Below are 18,178 nucleotides of genomic sequence, written 5' to 3'. Positions count from 1 at the left end.
GTTGCTCCTTAGAGAGCTAAAAGTCATCCGGAAAGTGAAGTACACAAAAGTGTGAAGCAATTTCACGCGTTTTTATGAAGATAATGTAAACTTGTGCTAGGGTAGAGTCAGTACTTTTTCGCCAGTAAGCACTTTTTCGCCACCTACAAATAAAATCACTTTTTCAGGGAATTATGAGCTCATGGACCTACGAAATGACTATTACTTTGTAACCTCTAGTCCAACGGATCAGAAAACCATAACTGGTGCTCCACCGACTAGATTATTTGCAAGTTAATTGAAGAAATTGTCGACAAGGTGAACAGTCACCAAAAAAATATGGAGTTCTTAATAAACTTGTCAACGCTCAGACAAATTGTCTTGCAATATTTTATGTTTTTGCAGTACAGTATTTGATATTTTTTCACTGAAAGTCACTTTGTTATTAACTAAGCTTCGCTCTAATATCATTATTTAATAATGTTTTCCAAAAAAATAAAGAAATACGGATGTGGTGAAATAGGGCTTACTTTTTTCGGTTGTGTAAGTACTTTTCGCCATTCATTTTTCCAAGCATTTTACAAGTGGCGCACCTCGCGGAATTTAGTTGAAACAGACGTAAGTGTCAATTGATTTTTGTCGCAAACAAAAAATGTGCAAAAAATCATTCGAAATACTCTAATAATTGTTTAATATAGGTGTTAAATAAGAATAGTACTGTGCAATGTACTTTTGCGGGTTTTCGAAAGCTGCTGTTTCTTAAAAATCAATTGAAAACAAGTGGCGAAAAAAGTGCTTACACAGTGGCGAAAAAGTGTTTACAAGGTGGCGAAAAGTACTGAAACATGCATTGTTGCAGGAAATGTATTTTTTCAACTAGATGCCCAAAAATTCCCGGAAAGTCTCCTGGTTCATTAGAGAGACAATGCTTCAAAGCACTTGTACAGAAAATTTCTTTTTTATTTTGACAAAAATTGTAAGAATTACAAGGGTACAAAACCTTAAGGTGGCGAAAAGGGCTTACTCTACCCTATTTTGATTTTTTTCGGATAGTTGAGGGGGTTTAATCGGATTAGGAGACTAAAAATTAGGAGTTTTTCGCGCTTTTTTGGACGAAAACAACCTTCTTGATTTTTTTTGTATAATTTTATAAATATTTTAAATGATTAATTTTTTTTTTGTAAAAAAAATTATAAAAAATCCTTGAAAAATCATCTCGTCCCAACGGTCTCTAATTGGTGGGAAATGATCTCGTAATTTTTGTGTGAAAAAAAATTATTTTTTAAGTGTAGGGGAAAGTGCCCATGTTTTATACTGTAAAATGATGTCCAAGGTTTGTGATTATTTTCTGATTAACACACAAACCGGAGCGATTCCTACACTATGACAAAAAATGTCTCACTTATTAGGTTCATAATCCAACCTCAAATAATTCCTGGAAATCCTTAGATTTTCCTCAAGAAGAAAATGGAAATTCACTGGCGATTTTTATATAAGTTGGGTCCGGGGCCTTCCTGTATAATAATTGATTCGACAATTCGGAGGCCCATTTTGACTATAAAAATTTCACCGGATACAAAAAATTGCACATCAATATTTAGACGGAACTCTAATCTATTTGCTTAAATCGTTTGTACGACTAGTTATTAGTTTTAAAATCACTTTTATGTAATTTTTCTAAGCCATGTTTTTGTGACATTAGGGCGCTAGCGAAAACCATTTTTTCACTTTGAGTCCATGAAAATGTCACTCTGCAACCTTAAAATTCAGGCAACAGATGAAGGTTATGTCAATTATCGATGAAATTGGCGGATTACAATAGGCGTAATTATGAAAGAATCACATCTAATGATAGAGTTGCCACATTAAAATTATCATTCATGGACCCTTTTTAAAATATAGGATGGACACAGGTAGAATTTATGAATTTGCCACCACCCACAAAAATAGTGTTCCCAAGTAAAAATATTTTTACATAAATATTAGTACTGATGAACCCTCTATGTGCCTATGATAGTAGTTTTCGTGAACAGCGACATTAATTAAGAAATACTTATGAAATATCATGTATCAAAATTACAGTTTTGGACCTATTTTTGATTTTTGCTTCCTGAAACTAGGAAAAAAGAGCTAGGATCCTATTTTTTTTAGGAAATGCGAGGCTTAGCACCAGCTATTGAAATATATTGCGATGAGTCATAACTATTGAATAACGTAGGAAAAAAATAATTATTATTAAGCTTGGATCGTATCAAGCATGGGCACTTTCCCCTATTTCATAGTTAAACTAAAAAGGAGTGGCAAAGCGAAGCGTCATAAATTTTACGAAGTGCTCGTACTCGTGACTTAAGGCTTCTACGCATTGGGAGCAATTTTCGTCAAAAATTGCTTTTTGAAAGGAAATTGCCTGCAGGGTTGTAGGTGGAAACCTCAAAATTCTGTCAAAAAATGCATTTTTTTAATGAAAATTGTTCCCATTATGTAGAGGCCTTTAGATGTTATGCCTCAAAAGTATTTTCGCATGATTTACCGTTTATCGGTGCTCAATAAATTTAAACCGATTCGTGAAATACTCTCAGAAGATCGCCCAAAATAGCTCAGAAATAATCAAAATGATTTTCGGATAAAAATTAGTTATCGGTTATAAATCGGTTTATTAGCGATTGAGAACCGATTAAAATCGATTCAGATGTGTCAAAAATTCTAAGACCTTTCCAACGAGTCCAAACATGATAGAATTCGGATGAGAAATACCATCTCTAGAATCTTTTTAACCTTTGACCTTGAAAAACCGTTATTAGGAATGATTCAACGGTATTTTCATATAAGCACGAAATATCCGCCTTGTTAATCTCTGAAGCATATCCAAAAATTGAAAAAAAAAGAAATCGCAAGACGCATTATCGAGCAATCCCAAAAAATATTTTTTCGGAAGAGTGAGGGGAAAATGAGCATATTGGTGGACCTTGGAGCAATGGTTCCAGGCCAGGGTCGACTTATGAAGTGTCCCCCGAAGGTTCCATGTCTCTATGTCTTACCGTTGACAAACAGCGTGACGTCAAAAACTCGAAACTTCAGATTTCCAAAATACGACGTCTTATATAACTGAAACTCGAAGAATTATATATACCGCTCTCTCTGGAGTTCGAGCGAGCAGTAAGAACCGAACAAAATCGTTAAATCGAAACTTTTACTCAGGTTTCTTTTTTAAATGCATTTTTGGGGAAAAATATTATAATAAACCATTATTTTAACAGATTTTTTATTCAACTAGAAGAGAACTTAATTCTGGATTGTTTCAATCGGTCAATAATTTGTTTTCTTTTCCTGCCAATTCGAAGAAATTATAAAAATGAAAAGAGGGAGAAAACGTGTTCTAAATTTTTAGTAGATGTTCGTCCGAGCGCTTGCAAATTTGTAGGCGTTCTTTTGTTTTCGTATTTGTATCTTCGAAATATATTAATCAAAGTGATTTACCAAAAAAAAAATAAATAAATAAAATAAAAAAGTCGTTCAGCATGAACTGTCTCACTTTCTTATAATATAGGACTGTGGGGCAGTTCCATTTGTTTCCTTTTCATATTGACAAACTAGTTGTCGCATTTTTTAGATACCAGGTTGTCAATTTCTTTTATTTTGCCCTTTTGTTGTACCAAAAACGTAATATTTCAAGAGAAACACAAAAAGTTTATTTAAAATGTATTCAATTGTAAATAGTTGCAAAGCTTTGTCATCCCTCTGGCAATAGGGAAAAGTACTCTCCCTTCGAACGTTCATTCCTTCGAATAATATGAATTTTCTTTTGATTTTCCTAAGAGACTTACACATTTTTATTAAATCTTAGTTAGCTTCTAGGAAAAATACAAGAAACTTCACATTATTCAAAGGCATGAACGTTCGAAGGGAGAGTACTTTCTCCTACATGTATACAAAGACGATAGAACGTAGCGGTTCTGGACCAAAACCTTTCATTCATCCAGCTCTGCAGTTCTTTGAAATTATGTAAGATTTGCGCATCCAAATTATGCACTATCTACCGAAGTAATAATTGGACGTCAGAGGAATGCAGTAGTTCAAGTTAAAAGAAATAATCACTCTCCTGTGTTCCTTGACCGATGTCCATTTACAGTTTTACGTAAATTCAGTAGCTTATAATGCACAATTATTTGTTGGTCCCATCAAATATATCACACACGACCAAATGCATCAATGTTGATGCTTCACCAAGTGAAAAGCTACGATTTTTTGGGTTTAGGAAATTTGCAGTATATCCACATCTCCAGTACCACTCCGATGCTGAAAACAATTTCTTTCATGAAGCAAAAGCAAAATTTATGAAGTTGAACTTTGATTTTCCAATATCGAAGAAAGATAGTTGTTTACAACAAATTGAATCTTTCATGTTGTCTCCTAAAAAATTGCTCAGAATGAGTTGGTCACCTGTAATTTCCAAAGAATGATATATTTTTTATAGTCCATGCATACGTGAAACTGAAGAATATGAGATAGAAAAAAAACAAATTTCATAATCTACTTCGTAGGATTATTATGTAAATTGAAAAATCTTCGTTGATGATTTAATTGGGCAAAACTATTTGTTGTCAGTAGAATATTCCATTTTGGCCAGTAAAATATTCTATTTTTGTCATAAAAAAAAACGTAAAATTGATCAGAAATGACTTTAAGTTTAAAACACATCTGAGATTTTCAGATGGTTCACAACTCCTTAATTTTTCTTTTACTAACAGTATTTCACTATTTTCATGCACTGAAAATGTGTTATTTTAACATTTGGGAGTAGATATTTATTTACTAACCAATTTTACTAATCTACTTCCTATTCTTCTTCTGCAATTTTAATATTGACTATAATTATTATTCTACAGTTGTTAAATAAATAAATAAATAAATGTAAGTACACCCTTCCGTAGAGAACCTATACTTCCTCACGTGAATTTATTAATTATTATCCAAGAATTGTGGTTGATAATCCCATCCCTCTTGGTTTAATGTACAATTGAGTTCATTGGATGCCATTTAAACACCTTTAGCGTCAAAAACTTTCTGGTGACTTAAAGGAAATTTGAACCAAGGACCTTTGTATAATAAAGCGAATGCTCTACGCTTTATCCCGTTGCGTACTCTTTTGAGTGTTTTATTTATTTTTTTGTATTCGGTCTATAACCGGTTTGAAAAGTTTAAATCGTTTAAAATCTCTTCGAAATTAATTAAAGCCCATGCTTTTTTTTAATAGCAACCATTTCTTATCTTATTTTAACTAAATGCATATGTTTAGCAGACTTTGAAGATATAGTGCTAAACCGGAGTCTAAAAAAGGAATCTTATTTATTTATTGAAGAGTTAGCAAATTTAAGCCAAATATTTAGCTAAATTGAGCTTCTGTGGTTCGATTGAAATCTGACTTCCGACTTGGTAAATTAAGCCCAAACTTTCTATAAAGACGTTTTGACACCTATAGGTTTCGTTTTTAGTAAAAATGCTAAAAAAAAGTTTATAGCTTAGTAAAAAAAAAGTGGATATAATGCATGTGGTTTTCGGCTGAAGTGAAATATCGATAGGTGGCAAACAAAAGATGGCAATGTCAGATCCACCACACCAGAAACCACCGAAATGTTGGGTGTTCAAAAATTGTTCTTAAAATGACGTTAACTTTCCTTTTAGTTAACCAAATTTGATGATCAAAGATAATAATAAAAGGTCTCGTGAAATGCTATGATTCCCTAAATCCCTAATTTTAGCAACTGTTAATGTTGCTAAAATCGGTAAATAAATTTTCGAAATTTTCTATGTTGAGTAACTTTGAAATCCCTATTTTCGATTTCAATGAAAATTTAGTATGTTGTATATGAATTCGAGACCTTTCCAACGATAGATCAAACTGCCACTTATCCCTGACTCGATCGGAGCTATAAACGATAATAACTTGATCGGACTATATTTTCGGTGTTTATTAATCGATTTCAGCTCGATTAATTCAGCTGATCTTAGCTACCATAAGCTTGTCTGGCCATATTTTAGGCTGTGTTGATAGTTCCTGGCCGTCTCAATGGTAGGCGACGTCTTGTCCCTAGTAGTCCAAGGCCACGTGGAGCCTCCGATGATGGGGCTTCTGTGACTTCAATGGCCGGTTCCTCAGCATCGATTTCTGGTTCTTCTTCAGCATCAGTTTCTTCTGCTTCAGCTGGAGACTCTGTAAAAATTTTGGGAAGTGAGTGGAAAACCGAATACAAAACATAAATTTCATATGTTAGAAATTATTGATCGTCACCAGAAGTGCTGGATGTGTTGCCAAAGGGTCTCCTGATCAATGGATTAACTTTTCTAGCCGCAAAGACATTCTGGACTGGTGCTTTAGGACGTCCAGCAGGGTGGATGTTAATACGTGGACGATTTCTCAGTCGATTTATTCCACTCTGACTAGTTGTACTTTCGGTCTGTGTAAAGAAAAAACCCTAAGACTTACCATTAATTATCAGAAAAAAGCATCAATGCTAATCGTGATCCCTAAATTAATTAAAAATTTTGACATTCAACATTCACATTTTGACATTCCTGTGCAATTGTTAGAGGAATCTATGGGAATAGTCAATCATTCTTTTTATGGATCGATTTTTAGGATTAAGGGCTTTTTGAAAAGGTAATAGGCTGAGCAGTTAGAGTTTTCACCTAGATCCTAGACAGTGAGAGGTCCCGAATTCAAGCCTAGGTGGGGGCAGAATTTTTTCCTGCCTCTACTTGAGTGAAATTTTGGAATTGGGTGATACTGATTCTGATTGTCGCCTCTCTTTGTGCACAAACCCAAAAAATTTCGGGGTTACGAATCAAGAATTTGTGAAGTCAAGAATTTGTCAAGAATTGCTACGGTTTGCCGAAAATTCTAGGATTTTACGTAAGTGATTTAGGGAAAGTTCCTTTCACCTTTTCTATTTCCTCTGGTCGACTTCGGGATGTCTGAGATTCTACATCAGACTCCTCGAGATCCTCAGTAGGTAGCTCAGTGCTAGGTGGAGCTGTAGATGAACGTAGGAGATTCTTTCTAGGTGCTAAAAGTCTATTGGACGAACGGCTAGGAAGAGCAACTCTTGGTCTTGCTGTAGTTGTTTCTGTTGTGCGATTTGTTACTTCTTCTAAAGATGGCGTTGTGGCTCTAGTGCGAGTACGACTACTGAATGTTCCCCTAGGACGTGTTAGACGACTTGCCGTAGATGTTTCTTCAGATACAGCAGACGCTTCTGTGGTAGATCGCAAATTGAAACGATTTCGAGCTGAAAGCAGGCAGTACAAAATTATTTGTTGAATCCATCAATGGATAATTAAATCTACTTACTTCTAGTGGCACGTGATCCGAATGATGATCTACTTTCGGGCTCAGTTGGAGCCGTTGTAGATGGCACTGAGGTGCTTAGAGTACGTCCAAAGGAATTTGCACGATTTCCACCACCAGGTTTTCCACTTCCATATCGACTCTTTGCTGCAAATGTCGCCCTTTCTGTGACTTCTGTTGTAGTAGATGGCGTTGGGCGCAATTTAAAGCGATTTCTAGTCTGTGCTGCGACTCTCCTAGTTTCCGTTGGTGCTGGAGATGGTGCTTCTGTTGTCCTTCGGGTTGTTGTTGTCACTTCCTGAGTCATTGTTGTCACCTCAACAAATTCCGTGGTAATGTCTGGCGTTGTAGGTTCTTCAGTTGTAGCAATTTCTGTTGCATCTACTGCCATCTTTTCATTTTGAAGGATCACGTAGAGATCAAAAGCAGCCTTCTCCATGGGACCATCTGTCTGGCTTCCATACAGATTGCGATTGTCTGCCGTATTGAAGGTGTCGCTGTCTACAAGTTCCAGGCTAGGATGTTTAACGCTGATTTTTACCGGAGCTTCAGTTATCTACAAAAGAGAAATTGTTACAGATCACTGGCTAGGTATTATATAAATATCTATATTTCAGACAATATGGAGACAATTTGTGCCTATCACTAAAATCGTATTAATGGAACAAATTTACCCGTAATAAAACATAAATTATAATCATAAATTTACCAGTTCAGGTGAATTTCTCGGCGGAAAACGCGTATTCTGTGGTAATCTTTCCTCTTCGTTCAATTCAGTTCGACTATTATCGGCCAAGGGTGCTTTGGAGGTGCGTTCTATGCTTTGGTAGCGACTTCTTCCACGTTCAGACGGTGTTGTAGTCTTATTTGTATCATCATCCTCATCATAGTAGTAATAAACATACTCATATTCGTAATCAACTCCATTTGGGGCTGTTTTGATCTGAATTCGCGACTTTGCAGTCGATTCAGTAGATGGCGTTGTAAGTAATAGTGTTCTAGCTGTTGATCTAAGTTCTGCTTCTTCTACTTGTCGCTTGTATTCGATACTTTTGGCCACATCTTCACCAATAACAGCACTCAGATGTTCAGACAGTTCAGGTTTTTCTCGCCCTGATAGGCTTAACGTTTGAGAACTTAAAGACGGGGTCTCAGAGGTCACTGAAGCTACTAGAGTTGCTACTAGACAAATGCCCACGATCCTAACAATCAAATATTTGTGCAGATATTGAGATTATAATATTCATAAACATGAAGGCAATTTTAAGGTCTCCTATACACTAGAAAAATTTATATCAATATTGAAGAAAATTGCTTTCGCTGCGTAGAAAAAACTGTCAAATATGGATATAATTTTTTCTAGGTTCCTAGGTTCTAGATCAAGGATTTAATTTTTTTTAGGTAACCGGTCCAATACCGGTTCAAAACCGATTAGAACCAGTTCAGTTTTGTCGAAAATTCCAAGACCTTTCCAACGACCCCAAACATGACCGCATTCGCTTGATAAATGCGCTTGAGTGCCAGCACTGAGAAAAAAAAGATGGTGCGATTAACATTTTTTCCTCATAACTTTAACACTTTTTAGGTGTAAAAATATATCAACATTTTTTAATGTTAATTTTACATCTTTTTAAGGGTAAAAATAACATGAAAAAGGGTGACTTTAACCCCTAATACACCTAAAAGGCATAATATTTACACAGATTTTGGATCAATACTGAAGGGTAAAATTAACATTTACGGAATGTTATTTTAACTTTTTCGGATTTCTCTCAGTGAGTAAAAATGCTAAGCCTCGTTTGCAGTGTGTCAGGAACTGATTTGGCTATGAACGAGCTTAGTCGTAAGTGTGTCTAGGGCATAACCCTCTAACTGAGCTCATCATTGACCAGGGAAAGGGGGTTGAAAGGTAAAAGAGACGTAGTCTATAATTATTTCAAGCCGAATTTTCATTGGAAAATTAGAAAAGGCAAAAAGGTTCCAGTTAAGCAGAAAAGTTTTGACGGGAATTTGACCGTGTCTTTAAGTTAGAGTAAAACCGAAAATACTGTAAATAAAATTGCAAATCGAATTTTGGATTTGGATAGCAACACTATATAGACATAGAGCACACGTGAGTGAAAGGTATCCTCCAGGTGAGTGCACAGGTCGACCTTGGCTTATAAAACCTTAGCCGCACCGCACGCACACCTCTTTTTAACTGGCAACTTCGGACTAAAATTCATTCAATCACTTACATTGCCATCTTCCTTGGTGATGCTTTAACCATTATTTTTGTCACTTTCACTTTTTTCTGCTTTTTTTTCTTCCACTTCTTGTTTTTTGTTTTCTTTTACCACTTTAAGTTATTGAATTTCAAGAAAAATAGTTGAAACTTATGTCCAAGTGACCTTTAAATTTTGAGCCAGAAAATCACTCTCACTGACCACCTTTTCAATTCCCCTCTTCTCATCAATCAACAGGGTGATCGAAGATATTTCATTTTCAATTTATTAAATAATAGTTACACACACGATTTTAAAACTTTTAAAACTGGAATTAAATGAATTTATGGTTTGTGAAAAAAAAACAAAAAAGCTTTCTTATGTCCACCTCCGACTTAGTGTTGGTCATATAAAAGATTTGAATAAGTATGATTTCTTCGTTCCCTTCTATCAAAGTTAAACATAGAAATAATGGTATCCAAAAGTGGCTTGAAGAAATTAATTGTGCCGCAATATTAAATCCACAAATATCAGATTTGAGAGAATGAAAAGCCGGGCCCATTAGGTTCAAATGAAACTATGAGGTTCAATGAATTTAAAAGAGATTAGGAAGGTGGTATCGTGATCAACATCCAATTCTAGGGGAATGCAGAAGATGACGATTTTTAAAATCTCGAGTCTAAATATATCGGGCCGTAACAGGGCGGAGCATTCTCATACATTTTCCGTACAGAAGTATGGTATATTATTTCTTAAGTGATTTTTTAGTTTTAGTATAATACCAAATGCAATTATTTAAAAACTTTTGCCAAATGAAAGAGTATCTAATGTTATATTATTGGCTCAAAATTTATAATGATTGCACGAGGATAACAGTTCCTAAAACCTGTATGAAAAAAACGTAAAATTCGCAATTTTTTGAATTTTTCTGACAAATTTTGTATTTGTAACACCATAGTAACATTTTAAAATCAATAAAAATATAATCTCTGTACATGTGCCTACCATTTCGTGTTATATTTATTTTTGTGGGATCTAAGACTTAAAAATTATAAAGAATTTAAGAAAAATATACCATTTCTGAATTAAAATGCTCCATCCGTTAGTTAATCATCCTAGGTCCGTAATCCAAAATAGCTTTCTAAGCTTTGGTAAAAGCTTCGAAAATGCTGAAAGCCCTACTTCAGAATATTCTATCTAGGGTAAAAGAAATACCTATTGACACTTTAAGAATTTATCGTGCCATACTTATTGACACATTCAGTACCGATTTAGGATATGAAATTTTAACATCTCTTTTTTATAAGAAAAGGTAGTTTACAGAAAGAAAACATTACTTGCATTTTACCAGATACATTAAATTTAAATAAATTTCATCATTTTGACAAAAGCGTCAATAGGGGTTCCTTCGACACTACATATCTTTAAGGCAAGTTGAATATTTTCTAAAAATAGAACTACATTTTGAGATTTCTTTAATTTGATGAAAAAAATTGAATAATTTAATTATTTCTTATTTTTTTCCAAAAATACGGGCCGTTGTATAGTGATTTTGGAATGATTTATAATGCAAATTAATGTGAAAATTGTGATCACCCTGTTGACTATACTATCCAATTCCTCCTCATACTTTCTTTCTGTCTCGCCAATTCAAATCACGTTTTTACTTTTCTTCGTTTTTTCTTTTTTCCTTGATTTTTGATTCTATGAATTGTTTCTTAGATTTCCACAAATTTGACGATTCTTTTCATTCCTTTTTTGTGAAAATGTCCTCGAGTTTCCTCTTTAATTATTTTTGAAGTCTCAAAAGTTCTTTCATATATACATATATAATTATGTTTTGTTGTTCTTGAGTTGGTTCACTTCCACTCTCACTTAAAAGGTGCACTTCCCACTTCCAACAAGACTTTCCAGATCGTTTTTCTTGAATCGTTTTCACTCTCACTTCCAACGAGTCTCCAATTCTCTTTCCGCTGCGCTGCTACTACTCCCAACTTCTGAGCCCCCCTACAAAACCTGTGTGATCAGGAAGTTTTCCAGAAAATCTTCCAAAATGTCCGTTAACCAGTCACTATATCTGGAACACTGGACACAAATTTCTCAAGGATTCCCTCTTTCAGTGGAATATTCAGATTTCTTTCAAATATAAGAAAAGAACTATAATGTCTTCTCGGGTGTGTTGGTCTCTTCTGGAGAGACTTGATAGTCCACCCGTTGTTCACCTTTCACTTTGCACACCTTAATACTGACTCACATTACTTGGTGGGGCTTTAAGTACCCCGCCAATGGCCCCTTTTGCGCGCCAAATGCCATCAGAGCGCCAACCACGTGGATGTGGCGTAAAGAGAAAGCAACATAAACCGCCAAATATAAGCCAGAAAAGGCGCCAAGAAAGTAGGGTTAGAAACAAATTCTTTTCCATTCCATCTCCGTATTATCTTGTAGAATCTTCTAAGTAGGGGGAAGTGGGGCACCATTGAAATTATTTTTTCTCATATTTTTAATTCAGAGCGATAAAGGTTAGGGGAGACTGGGGCAAAAAGTCACAAAACGGATATTTTATTTTTTTACAAGCTACTCTAGCGCTTCAAAAATTTCTAATTAGCGCAGTTTTATAGGAAATTTACCGCTGTACAACTTTGTGAAAGTAATTATCCTCTATTTCGTAAGAAATACGTTTATCGATCCAATTTCAAAAAGGTAATTTTGTAACTATTCTCAAAAATGCTGGGACAAATAGTACCAGACATTGGGTATTATAATATTTTGATTCGCTTCATTACAGGCTTCCATAAATTTGAAAAAAATACCTAGAGGACATATTTTCATAGAAAATTTATTCATCTTCTACACTACATCTTTGTAAAACACCGTTTTCTCTGCGAGAAAAGTGAGAAAACGAGAAAAGCGCTTTTCAAGCTATTTTAGAAAAAAAACACACACACAAAAGACTGCAAACCCGTCAAATCATTGCTCTACCTGCCGATTTTACTCGGAGGTTTTTTGAATTTTAACGGTATATTCTAGTACATTCAGAGAAAATCTGCAGATTCTCGGCAGAATTTCTCCCTAGAAAATCTGCATAACCTCCATTACTTCACAAAAATATTGTTGATTTATGAAGAAACTGTAGAAGTTATAAAGAAAATTGTATGCTCTGCTTAACAAGCATTACCGAGTACACATTTTAGATAAGTAAAAAAACTGCGAGCAAAAATACTAATTTCTTAAAAATCACCGATCGAATGATACAAAAACACGAAATTTTGGTCGACACTCTGTTTAAAGTTTTCACTTCACTTTTCTCTACTTGTAACACGGCGTCGCAGAATTCTTTATTTTATATAAACACCGTGATATCACTAAGAATAACTCTATAGAATTTCGCAAACTTCAGTGAAAAATTTTTCCATCTCTTCTGACACATCTTGTCTGGAAAGTCTGGAATGTAGAAAAAATCTACAGAATATCTACAGAAATTCATCAGAGATTCGTCATAAATCTGCCGAAATATTCTGACGAATTTTGTCCCAAGCCCAAATAAAATTCGTAAGAATATCTACAGAATTTATCTGCAGATATTCTGTAGAGGTGTAGATTTTCTCTACAGAAATCTTAAAGATATCTGCAGATATTATTTGACGGGAATCGTTTGACCAATGCAAACAACAGGCGGCGAGACATGATAATGACGTTTCTTTTCGCCGTGAGACATCACAAATTGCTTCGCTTTTTTGTTACTTTTTACCACAAGTGGCCATTTTTAATAAAAGGATTTCTGGAGAAAAGAACTTTTATGAAATTTTAAAATAGATAGCGGATTCTTATTCAAAAAACCCAAATTATAAAAGAAAATATTCACCAGTGCATAAATTTTGAAAAATAAGTAGGTAATAATTGTTATCTTCTGCAAGGAAAATATTTCAAAAATAGGGCTAAAAATTTCGAAATTTTTTATTTTATAAGTTCCTTGTTCAAATTCTAAGAAACTTACGACATTGAAGAAGGTCTATGGAGGCTATCTATAGAAAAAAATTGAACCGCTATCTTTTTTACCTTGGAAGATATTGAATTTTAAATTTTTCGATTTGTGACTTTTTGCCCCAGTCTCCCCTATAGATAAAAAAAGCTGAATTAGTCTATGATGGAAAAATATTTTGAAATGAATACGAATTTTCTAAGAGAATGCTTACATTCTAAATTAATTAATTCAAAGATTTACAAAAATGTTTCATTTTATACTCTTTGCATGTACTTTTTTTTTAATTAGTGTTCTTTTTAATATTTAATAATGTGACATATTGAATTTTAATGTCTAAACTTATTTTTTTTTTTACTTTTGAACTTTATGATTTTGCCATTACTGTGTCGTAGTAGCTGTAGTACAGATATAGATGATAAACATTTTGTGAAAATCAGTGATATTTTTAAAAAGGAATTTTTGAAAAGCTCGATCTCGTGGCGTATATTCTACATCTAAAAAGTACTTTCGTATCATTTATCGTTTACCAGTTAACAATCAATTTGATCCGAATCATAAATTACTCAAAAAAGCGTTCGGTATACCTTATAGGAATAATACAATTGATTTTTGGACAAAAATTATCTATCGGTTCATAATCGATTGGAAATTGGAGCCAGTTCAAACTTGTCAGAAATTGCAATACCCTTCCAGCGAACCCAAACATGAACTCATTAGGTTGAGAAATACACTCTCTATAACCTTTTTAACATTTGACCTTGTAAAACTGTTATTAGAAAATATTTAATAGTAGTATTTTTGTATATGGACGAATGACGAAATATCCACCTGGATAATCTCTAAATTTAAAGCTTAAGTCATACATTGACTTTGAGCCGAATTTCATTAAGATCGGTTAAGCCGTTTTCAAGAAATAAAATGTCAAACTTGTGAATTTTCATAAGGATATATCATTAATTTTCCAAAGATTAGTGCTCATATAACTAATTTGACGAAATCAATTAGCTTGACACACCAGAGAACTTTATGTACAAGCATAGGGATTTTGATTCATTATGTACAAAAATTTCCCTAGTGTGTAGAGGCCATTAGATGCAATACTTAATCTATGGAAGGATGTCGTCCCTCCAGATTTTGTCGAGTCCAAGGAAAGTCTTCCTCCTGGTGGCAACCAAGATGGGAGAACGTAGAGAGCTCTCAATTGTTTGAGAAGCGGGATTGCATGATCAAGAGAAGAGAAGGCGATGGGGTTTCTCAGAAGATGACATTCTGAGTGACTGTGGGGTAGTCCAAAGTACTCCTTACTTGTGTGTTTTTCCGTCGTCTTGCGATGCAGAGGATGCAGAGGATTTGTTTTCGGCAAATTGTGTCGCTTTTGACGAAGTCGGTTTCTCGGAAAGACATGTTTAATTTTTATGCCTCGACGGCCTCGACTCAATTAATAATTAGCTTGACGTTATTCTTGGTCCTTAAAATTCAATTTACACTAATTTTCAATTTTTGGGCCCTTTTCGTAGTTGCCTTTAACCCTCTATGGGCGATTAGGACGATTCTGTATCATTTGTGATACAACACCTCTTCTTATTGGAACATAAAAAAAATCATTTTACTTCCATTTTATTAGACACATTAAATAAATTTCAATATTTTGATGAAACTGCTAACAAGTGTACCTTACTGAACAGGTGTTCCTTCGACCCTGCATTAAAGGGGATTGCTAGAACCGCTAGAACACAGTTTTAAACGTTTTATAGTAACTACTATAAAGAGGATTTTTGCACAGTGCCCTTTCTTTCACATTTGTCCTAACTTAATAATGTTGCTGGCGCAACATTCCATGAAGAAACTAGGCCTTCCCACAAGGGGATTTCTAGACACGCATTATTATTTTTTCTTGTACGGGATGAGGTGTTGTCAGTCCCATGCCCGTGGAATCAAGTGCGGTGCAGCAGCTCACTGGATGCAATCCGAACACCTTTAACGCCAGAAAAATTCCTGGTGACCTAAAGGGGATTTGAACCCGGGACACTTGCATCATAGAGCCAGTGCTCTACCACTTGACCCATTGAGTGCCTTATTACTTGTAACATAACTTACTTGTACTTTATTGCAAGGTTTTGTCGTAAGAACTGTTGTGTGAGGGAAGCTAACATTATCTACACTCACGTCTAAAACGCCACACATTTTTTTACTATTAGCAGTGCTATAGGTATTGTTGCTTAAAATTCAGCAGAAATAAGCAAAAAATTTACCGCTTTAGTTGAATTTATAATTGCTTGACATTTATTGAAAATTTGGGGAAACAAAGATCTTTCAAATCAACTCAAACTTGATCCAATTGACTGAAAATTTCACTTTGTTACGCTTTGTTACGCTTTGTTACGCACCTTGAAAAACTTTAGAAGGAGTGATTCGAGGTTATTACCGTAGATAGCCGAAATGTCCACCTAAATATGAATATAGTGATCTGAACTGAATACTGAAACAATAGTCTAATGGTTTGTATGCTATTTTTCTCAGGTGTATCACTACTTGAGCGCCTAATTGATACGGGGATCTATGCTAAGGATCCAAACACTGGAAAGTACAATCCACGTGTTATAACAAAGTTAATTCGTAATTTCCGGTCACATCCCAAAATTCTGGAATTCTCTGATGAGGTATTCTATAGTGGTGAATTGATGGCTGAGGGCAGTCCTGAAATTACCCGTTGGGCTTGTGGCTGGAAATTTTTACCGAACAAATCGGTTCCAATTATTTTTGAGCACGTTATTGGTGAATCGGAACAGGATGATAACTCTCCAAGTTGGTACAATATGAGGGAGGTTAGACGAGTGATGTTCCATATTGATCAACTCATGAAAGCCAAAAATATTTTTGGCAGAAAAATCACACAAAATTGCATTGGAGTCATTACTCCGTACAAAAAGCAATGTCAGAAGATAACGATTGAGTGTAAGAAGAGGAAATGGGAGGATATTGATGTGGGATCAGTGGAGCAATTTCAGGGTCAGGAGAAACCTGTAATAATTCTGTCGACTGTGCGATCATTGACACGTGGTGTGGGATTTTTGAATAATCCCAAACGTCTCAATGTGGCTCTAACACGTGCCCAGGCTCTTCTAATCGTAGTGGGGAATGTGGATACCCTTCAAACTGATCCCACATGGAATGAATTTATTGATTTCTGCAAAGGAAACAATTTGGTGAAGAAGATAAATGATATCGGTTGTGCTGCGCAGAAAAGGACTAAACATCAAGTTCAGAATCAGGAAAATACCATAACTCCTACTAGCTCTACCAGGGAAGTTGAGCGTGTAAAGGCGAGTTCGGAGTTGTCACTTTCATTGCCAGATGTACCAAAGGATGATTTAGGAAGGATTCCTGATCTACGTAAATCTGATGATCGCAATCCCTCTGTTTGTATGGATCTCATTGAGAAGGAAGTGTCGTCTGAAATTGGAGCTGTAGCACTTGCGAATAATTCAACTGAGAAAGCCAATGCAATTGTCGTGGGAAAGGCGAGCCTTGGTGAGGCCTCTAATAATTTGGATAGTTGCGATAGATGTGAGGACAAGAAAGTTAAAGATGAAAAGTGTCTACCAAAAAAGATTATATTTCCAGGAGAATTTGATCTAGCTTCTTATACTGGTGCAAAAGGGGATACTTCTTCGTACGAGCGTTGCATAAGACCAAGGCCCGAGCCTGTTGTGGTCAATGTGCCTTCGACATATGAATTCGTAAACGCTCCTCCAATTGAAATACATTACGATGTCTCTCGTGCAAGATCACCAACTGTGACTTATACGGTAAATCGTTTTGCGAGATTCAACCCTAGTCCCCCCTTTGGGACTGAGAAGAAAAAGAAGAAATGCTTGATAATGTAAGTAAAGTAAATTCTCTTGATTTATGTAAGAAAGAGAGAGATTTGCTAGAATATACAAAGATAAAAAGGCACAAAAAAATGATTGAATTGATTTTCGAGTTAATTTTCATTCAATAATATCAATAATACTTGAATTACAGTTATATTTGAAGAAGAGAAGTAAAAACTGCGAAATTTGTTGTACACACAAACTCTTACTCTTTGGCTTAAAAAGTAAAAATACTATAAGAAAAAAACTTTTGAAATACATTATATCAAAATCTGAAGACAAAGAGTAAAATATACAAATTTTCGAACATTAGCTCATGTGCAATTTATTTCATGTTCCTTTGTCATTTTTTTTTCTTTTGAAGGAATTAACAGAGCAAAGAAGTAGGCAAATTAGACGTAATAACTTTTCAAAACAAATCAAAAGTCAATAAAAAATGTATAAGGGAGCTGAAATAAAGAAGAGTACAAAATTTTGATAATAAATTTCTTTTTCTTAAAATCGATCTAAATCCTAAGCCTAATGAAATTAAAAAAAAATAGATGGCAAAGCGTCCCAGCTCGAACTATTATTATTAGTTATTAATAATAATAATAATAACTCACGAAATAGAGCTCTCTGTAAAGTATTTATTCGTATGGTATTTTGGTGCTTGCTAACTCGTCTACTAGGGCTACTAGCGATTATTTGATAAATCACTAAAAACATTTCGAAATCAAAAATTGATAAAGAAATGATCATTCTAGAAAATTCTGGTATGAGTTACAGGCATACGGACAAACAAAAAATGGAA

The 18,178-nt window shown here is 34.7% G+C and overlaps 2 protein-coding genes across 6 annotated transcripts in view; one reads left to right on the top strand and one right to left on the bottom strand.

Annotated features, from left to right (window-relative positions):
- The window catches only part of LOC129802294 (putative helicase MOV-10), a 31,304-nt gene extending 13,434 nt beyond the window's left edge, over positions 1-17,870 (top strand). The window contains exon 11 of the mRNA XM_055848012.1: positions 16,031-17,870. Within this exon, the coding sequence (XP_055703987.1) occupies positions 16,031-17,397 (1,367 nt within the window). The 3' untranslated portion in view covers positions 17,398-17,870. The remainder of the gene's footprint in view (positions 1-16,030) is intronic.
- On the bottom strand, positions 4,501-11,775 carry LOC129802338 (uncharacterized). Of its 5 annotated transcripts, none has more exons than XM_055848091.1 (7): positions 11,125-11,775; positions 9,562-9,714; positions 8,034-8,526; positions 7,328-7,880; positions 6,919-7,265; positions 6,269-6,452; positions 4,501-6,190 (listed from the first exon to the last, which is right to left on the bottom strand). In XM_055848091.1, the coding sequence occupies exons 2-7, from the start codon at positions 9,591-9,593 to the stop codon at positions 6,015-6,017; spliced, it is 1,785 nt and encodes a 594-aa protein (XP_055704066.1). In that variant the 5' UTR covers positions 9,594-9,714; positions 11,125-11,775; the 3' UTR covers positions 4,501-6,014. The 5 variants fall into 5 exon arrangements, with proteins under 5 accessions (XP_055704066.1, XP_055704057.1, XP_055704080.1 ...); XM_055848082.1 differs by having other exon boundaries at positions 11,159-11,775; XM_055848105.1 differs by having other exon boundaries at positions 6,269-6,434; positions 11,159-11,775.
- Positions 17,871-18,178: the final 308 nt, after the last annotated feature.

This window comes from Phlebotomus papatasi, chromosome 1, assembly GCF_024763615.1.
Source record: "Phlebotomus papatasi isolate M1 chromosome 1, Ppap_2.1, whole genome shotgun sequence".
NCBI classification, from domain to species: domain Eukaryota; kingdom Metazoa; phylum Arthropoda; class Insecta; order Diptera; family Psychodidae; genus Phlebotomus; species Phlebotomus papatasi.
This window is presented reverse-complemented; position numbering and strand designations above follow the sequence as displayed.